Source organism: Dendrobium catenatum, unplaced genomic scaffold (genome assembly GCF_001605985.2).
Source record: "Dendrobium catenatum unplaced genomic scaffold, ASM160598v2 fragScaff_scaffold_706, whole genome shotgun sequence".
NCBI lineage: Eukaryota > Viridiplantae > Streptophyta > Magnoliopsida > Asparagales > Orchidaceae > Dendrobium > Dendrobium catenatum.
In genome coordinates, this window is record NW_021319168.1 from 405,880 (window position 1) to 413,655 (window position 7,776).

Sequence of the window (7,776 nt, forward strand, 5' to 3'; positions counted from 1 at the left end):
GTTTAGGAGATGAAGGAATTTCTTAGCTTATGAAATTTTTCAATATTATTTTGAAGATAAAGGATGTCAGATAAGTGGAGGAGTGTGTTAATTCTTATTTATAAGAATAAAGATGATGCACAATAGTGTGCAAATTATAGAACAATTAACTTAATGTGTCATACTCTAAGACTATGAGAGAGAGTTTTGAGCATAGGTTATGAAGTGATAGTAATGTTTCTTAAAATCAATTTGGATTTATGCCATATAGGTTTACTATGGAAGCTAGAAATTTATTGAGATATTTGATGGAGAAATATAGATAGAATAAGGAGGGTCTATATATGATATTTATTGATTTAGAGAAAAAATATAATAAAGTTCCAAGAAAAGTGTTATGGAGAGTACTAAAAAAGAAAGGGGTTAGTAATGCTTATAATTAAGTCATTAAGGATATGTATGCAGGAGCTGTTAGTTGTGTTCAGACACAAGGTGCTTTGACCAAATATTTTCCTATTTCAGTTGGTTTACATCAAGGATCAACCTAGGGAACAATTATTACGTCAAATCGCTCCAAAAAACGAGAAATACCGAGCAATACCAAACAATAACGAGGAATATCATCACTTGAAGACCCAATACCGAGTTATACCGAGCTATGCCGAGCAATACCTAGTTATACGAAAGTTGTACCGAGTTTTTCCTAGAAAAAACTCGGTACAACTCGGTATTGCTTGGCATAGCTAGGTATAACTCGATATTGATCTTCACAGAGCGGTATTCCTCGTTATTATCAAATAATACCTAGTAATACCGAGCAAATACCGAGTTTTTTGGCGGGATTTTTCCTCCGATCTGACGTTCATCTACGTCCTTACACCGGACCTAATAAAAGTTCCAACCTAGGGGTGTCAATATTGGATACGACCCAAAAACCCAACTCAAACCCGACATGAAAATTTCGGGTTTGGGTCAACCCAAACCGAAACGGGTCGGATTCGGGTCTTGATTTTCAACCCAAACCCAAAATTGACACCCCTAGCTTATTCAACTTTGATAACTCAATCTTTTATTCTTACAGTTTTGTAATAGTTCCAACACCGATTTTTGAATGTATTAATAAACTTCGTGTGCCCTGCATGTGTGTTTTTCTAGCTAGTTAGCCTGAAAAAGAGACTGACAGAAAAATCATAGTATAATACATTGTCCTTGAGAAATATTTCATGTCTGATATCCTTACGATTTACAGTGAAGTTTGAAGATGCAGGGAGATCTATCAAAGCCACCTCCACTTCTCTCCACAACTATTTAATACACATTCATTATTCATATAAGATTTAAGTACTTAACGGTTCTCATGACATATAGGAGAAACCCTGCAGCAGACTTATAATTAGGTGGATAATTATATCTATTTGTAATGGATTAAGGCTTTAATTAATCAACAAGCTACGTGCTGTAGTTAACAAGGGACCTGTAGGTCATCCCCGGCTGCCACTCTGCCGGAATCACATTGTCTGCCATCAAAATCTTCCCAGTCGACAATGAGGTTAGCTGGAAAGAGAACGGGGCTTTCAGCGCCGAGCCCGAGTTCAGTCTCCAGACGGCTCCCCATGACTGCTGCATGGGGAGCCAGCTGTCGCTGCTGGTGCCCGCCGGCTTCAGATCTACGCCGGCGAGGTCGCCATCGCCGTCCTCGTACTCGATGAGCACTGCCAAGTAATTTGGGTTTGATCCGGCGTCCACGTGGAAGGCGACGTCGAAGCCTGGGTAGTTGCATTCAACCCTGCAAAAGGTTCTCAAATCTTAAGGAACACTGATAAGTTAGTCTTTCCATCCTTGCTGCAAGAAAAACAATTTAGGGATAAAATTATGATTATTTGTTCTTCTTTTCTTGATCTCTGGCAGTGAGTTTTGTGTGAATGGGGGACATAAATTATATAAGAAATTTTATTAAAATTCTATATATAAGGGGAAAAAAAATGCATTAAGATGGCTGTGGATGTTGAAAGGTGGCTATAAGTGAGGAAGATGAGGTCATGGCCTATGACTCTTTCTTTCATTTGGAATCAGTTAAGTGCACTGATTTGCCTGTTTTGATTGTTGTTGAAAAGAAGGTGCCTCTCCCTACCTTGCGATGGCTCAGTGGTGCCTGGTTTGGGTGTCAATTGTCTTCATTACCATTAGGGCACTCCAACCCAAAATCTCATTTTTCTCATTAAAATGTGGTAGTTCATCACCAATGTAACTACATTTTTTTTTTTGCGCGCTTCTTTGCCAAGGTAATCATCTCTCCTATTTCGCACTCTTCTTTGCCAAGGTAATCATCTATCTCTTATTTCGCGCGCTTCTTGCGAAGCTAAGACCATCTCCAACCGAAAATCTCATTTTTCACTCCAAAATGCTGTGAAACTCATCTCCAATCGAACTCCATTTTATCCCCATTTGCGAAGGTAACAATATTAAAAAATTGTTTTAGAAAGCAGTAAAAAAATCACACCAAATGAGGCCTTAGCCTTGAATTAAGGTCATCAATATTAGTAGGAGAATTTTTCTTTGCATGAGGAATTAGATGTTTAACATTAAAAATATTAGAAGTTGGCAATTATAAGAAATAGGCATTTGGGTTAAGTTTGATGATAATTTTCAATGGAACCTTTTTTTTTTGTTGGACGTTTTTTTTTATTGCTTCTTAAAGCAACTTTTTAGTATAAAATTTTAATTTTTATATTAAAAAGTTGCTTTAAGAAGCAACAAAAAAGTCGACCCAAACGAAACCTAAATGATAAAAGTCATATATTTGATTGTAGATACTAGCAAATTTGTCTAATATTTACTTGTGTGGTAAGTTTGTAATAAGATCAAACAGGCAATTGGTGTGGATTTGGTGCAGTTGGAAATAGGAGGAAGTCAGGCAGTTCAAGAGAGAGAAGCCATTAACCATTTGAAATGGGCTGAATACTGTGGCCTGATCGAGTAGGTGGTTTTGGGCAATTTTTTACTCATAAAGTTTGAGATCCGATGATTTTGTTTGAGGCAACTTTTTTACTGACTCTTAAAGCAAATTTTTAGTACAAATATTTTTTTAGTAGAAAGCTGATATAGAAAGCAATAAGAAAATTGTCTCAAATGATGCCTAAAACAACATCAGCGATGCGGTTGCATGGAATGAAATGAACCTCTTTTGAAATATCATCTATCTAACCCAACCATTGTGAAAAGGATAGTGCTAATAGTTGTTTTTGCACATCATTCTTAAAAATTATAATTGGGTGGGAGGCTTGCTACCACCGTATTTGTGGAACTTAATGATGTCCCATTTCCAAGCACAAATGCATATGATTTCTTAGAAATGGGTGACATATAATATAAAATAGTATGAACATATGAAGGAGTCATGGTAAGAAATGTTCATCGGAAGTCTAATCCCATGAGACATTGAGCTAACAACAATAAAAGGGGAGCTACCAAAGAGAGTGGATAAGAGTCAAGAAACTCTATCAAAGAGTTTTATGATACAATGTTTGTTAGCAATTGATAGTTGGATTTTGTATATCCCAGCAAGCCTAAAAAACATATGCTATAGTTGGATTTTGTGTGGCCATAAGACCTCAAAACTATAAAGTCTCTAGGAAAATGAAATAATTTAATAACATGAGGAATTCTTGAGAAAGAATTAGTTGAGACATCTCAACATTTAGGAGGATACCGATACCATAGAGTTCGCACGTGCTAATGTCTAAAATGATTCTTGAACTTGAAGGTTGCATGACCTATTGTGAATGGGTTTGCAAAATGACATGTGGGCGGGTTGGTAGTTAGAGCAAATAGGGATGTAACATTTAAGTAGATTTGGACATGTTGTAGAGTTGACTTGATATCGTTGGATGACATATATGAGCAATTGGTGTGAGTGTGAGAGAAGCTCCATAGCTACCACTTCACAATTTTGATTCATACATTTGTATTAACATTTGGTTAGTTATTTTTTTTGTTTGATTTTATCTTACTTTATTCTCTTTTTTATGTAACTTGATAAATCAAGTTATAAATACTTTTGCATCTCAAAACTTCTAATAATTTCTTCTTTATGAACAATAAAGGAAATCATTATCATTTAAGCAAAAAGCTCAAAGTGCGAGAAAAAAGAAAGAGTATTTAAACCTCAATAAGCCTAGAAGTATATCAATAGTGGGCAACATAAGCTTGAAGTATATTAGGGGATCTATACATGGGAAAGTTTCATTGGTGAGTTCTTCTAGTAAAAACCTCTGGCCACATAGTGAATACTTTGAGCAAGTTGAGGAGTTTATTGGTCAATTAAGTAGTACTGATTAGTGGGCAGCTTCATGATTCCCTTAAGTTTAATGACTTAGGCTTCATTTGGGACGGCTTTTTCACTACTTCGTAAAGCAGCTTTTTAGTGCAAAATTTTAATTTTTTATTCTAAAAAATTGTTTTTAAGAAGAAGTAAGAAAGATGTCCCAAATGAAGTCATAGGCTTGCTCGAGATGCAAATTTGAATGATTCAAGCCTATAGGCTAATTTAACTTAATTGAATTCCAATTTACAAAAGCTTTAAACCAACTCATTATCAATGATTTATTGAACTAGATTTGTATCCTAATTTTTACTCGACTAACTTTATATAACATTTAAACATTTATATTTACTTACATATCACTATAATATCCACATCAAAATATTTGTATGAAAATGTACGATTTACTTTAAATAATTAAACTTCATGGTATTTTTGTTATGATTTAAAATTGTATTTGTTATATATATAAGAAAATATAAATATTTAGGTGTTAGATATATAAATATATAAAATTTTTGTGATGTGCATGTAAATGCCGCTTATATTTAAGTCATTTAGTATTTATATACATTCATATATATATACAATAATCTATTGATTTATTAAATCGATTTATATCCTTATTTTGACTTAATTAATTTAAACTAAGTGAATATAATTATATATTTTCATAGATAAATATATGTCAAAATATAAATTTATACTCAAAATTTTCTTTTCTATTATGGCTATTTCTTGTAAAATTAATAATTACAAATATTTAAGTCCTATCAGAATTAATCATATTTTCATAAATGTGATTAAAGGTAAAAATAATTAGGACCAAAAGCTGATTCTAACAATATTTTAAATTTGTATGACTAATTATTTCTCTCTCTCTCTCTTTATATTATTAAATTTTACCTTTTAATAAAGCTGAGTTTGAGCCTAAGGTTTGATTTGGAATATAACTTTTTTACAGCTTTCTAAGAAACTTTTTAGTTAAAATATTTTAGCTCAAAAATTTTTTGACCAAAAAATTAATCAATATTTTTTTTAAGGAACAAAACTGGCATGTTAACGATTTAAAGTATGTTACCTAATTAAAGGTGGCCACAACTACCTAACGTGAAGCTTGCATGGGAACTAAATGCATGGCGCAGCAACATTAATGGAAAATAAGTGATCGCACCGCTTGTAGTTGATCTGAAGGACGCCGGCGTTTCGGAGCTCGTCGGCTTCTCCGGCGACAGCCATAGCACCGAAGGCTGTCCCGCTTAGATCAAAATGAGCTAGCTCGGAGAGACAGGCGCCCCCCGGGCACTCATCGGTGATCACGACGGCCACCGGGTCGCCGGAGCAGGCGGCATTGCTGGTGCACTTTACCTTGTTATCATATCAATAGGAAAAATAATTATTTCAATAGAGAAGAATATTTTATATATTGTTAACATTATATTTTAATGCATATATACTAACGTTTAATACTAATTAAGATTTATGAATATGATTACTAGTTTTTGAATGAAGCCTACTAAAATAATAGATATAATTATATACTATTATTATTATAATAATTAGATTGATTGCTCAAAATCTGATGTAATCACTAATTTTTATCATTTGGAAATCAGGAAAAATTGACACATTCAGATTTCAAGTACTAATTAGATCCATTATTTTAATTTTCACATAAAAAATAGTACTAAGCAGATCTATTATTTTAGTAATCATATTATATTCTTAAAAATTAGTATTAATCGATTATCAATTAGAATTTAAAAAACTATATATTTTAAATAATAGACTAAAAATAATTGTGGGCTACCATAAGACCTTCCATTAATTTCCTCTAAATTTTATTACGAATGAGAACTTCTTTAATCATAATATTTGATTAAAGTATGAGAAACGAGCATTTTTTTATTAGATTTAGGTTTCATTTGCGACAGTTTTAGACAATGACTAATTTTTTTGCTGCTTTTATTGAATTTTTATGTTAAAAATTTACTTTTTAAGATAATAAAAAGTCGTCCAAATGATAAAGTCTTAAATGAGATTTTAATTTTTGATAGAACGTAACAATGGAGAAAAATGATTCATATATCCTATAATGAGAGAAATTATTTTGTGAGGATACTAACACCATTCGGAGGCGTCGGAGACGAATCAAAACACGTCACGTCAACCATTTGTTGTGTACCGTTGCTGTGTACCGGATGACGTGACACATTCTGATTTGTCTCCAGACAGTCCGGTGTCCGCACAGAATAATTTCTCCTATAATGAAGACTTGATGTTGTTTTTGCTCTGAATAAGAAAATAAAAACATAATGAAACTTTGAAACACAAAGGAGTGTTTTCTTAGTAAATTACTTGGTAACAAGCTCCGCAGCCCTCTCCAGATTTAAAGAGAGAAGGGCTCCCTGCAGCTATCATGGAGGAAAATGGAGCCGACTCTACAGCTTTTCCATACCCGCATGCTCCTCCTGTTTGTTCTCAAGCATTAAATTAACATGATCAGCCTAACAATGAAAATTGATATAAATATTATTAATTATCTCTGCTAATTAATTAATTTATACCATCGCTGCCGAAGCCATTGCGATCTCCATACCAAGTAGCTCCACCCGAAGACCATTCAGAGGAGAGAGTAGTAAAGCAAGAAGAGAGTTGAAGAAGAGATAGAAGACACAGTAGAGATAGAAAGAGAAGATCAGCCATATATTGCTAATTATTTGCAGTAGAAACAGAAGAGAGAGAAAGAGAAGAGCAGCCCGATTTGAAGGAAGCTAATGGATTATAAATCGCAAAGTCAGAAGCTTAGAATTTATAGGCAAACATAGAGAGAGTTATAATGGCTAGGCTGAGCTGATCAGCCTTAAATGTCTACGCTGGACTTTCGCGCGGGAGAAGGAAACGGTTTTACCGGTTACCCAACGGCGGCCTCATTGATGACGTGAGGGTCGTGCGAGCACCCGCATAGACACTGTTTATGATGACACGTTATCCACCGTACGTTTTTGCGAGATCATAGATTGAACGCTCGATTAGGGGAAGTTTGCATGCGGTCGTGACCTCCGTGGCCTTTTGGTGGGCCAACATGGGCTGAGGAGGAAGGATCCATTTTCTTGTGGCTGGGCCGATCCCGTTAATCCAGCAGTTGATGTCCTAGTGGGCCCCACGCATAAATGGGGCCCGCTTTTTTCGGTTAACAAAGTCGTACGAATAGACTGGGAGAGGTAGGTTAATCGTTAATGGGGCCTATATTTTTGGCTGGAATTATGGGCTGATTGTTTAAAATGAAGGCCCGTCAACTGATTGGTAAACCAAGTCTCTATCATTTCCATTTTTATAGTAGTAGTTTTTTTTTTCACGCAGGATAATTTGATGAGGTGGTGAAATAAAAAAATAAAATAAAATCTAAGCTTTTGATTGCACGGTGAGGATTTTTTCTTCTTCTTCAAATCTAAAAGAAAAAAAAAAAAAAAACA

General features: G+C 34.4%; 1 protein-coding gene across 1 annotated transcript; it reads right to left on the bottom strand.

Annotated features, from left to right (window-relative positions):
- Nucleotides 1-1,188: 1,188 nt before the first annotated feature.
- On the bottom strand, nucleotides 1,189-7,027 carry LOC110113171 (expansin-B15-like). Its single transcript, XM_020845625.2, has 4 exons — nucleotides 6,868-7,027; nucleotides 6,659-6,771; nucleotides 5,475-5,668; nucleotides 1,189-1,765 (listed from the first exon to the last, which is right to left on the bottom strand). The coding sequence occupies exons 1-4, from the start codon at nucleotides 7,004-7,006 to the stop codon at nucleotides 1,429-1,431; spliced, it is 783 nt and encodes a 260-aa protein (XP_020701284.2). The 5' UTR covers nucleotides 7,007-7,027; the 3' UTR covers nucleotides 1,189-1,428.
- Nucleotides 7,028-7,776: the final 749 nt, after the last annotated feature.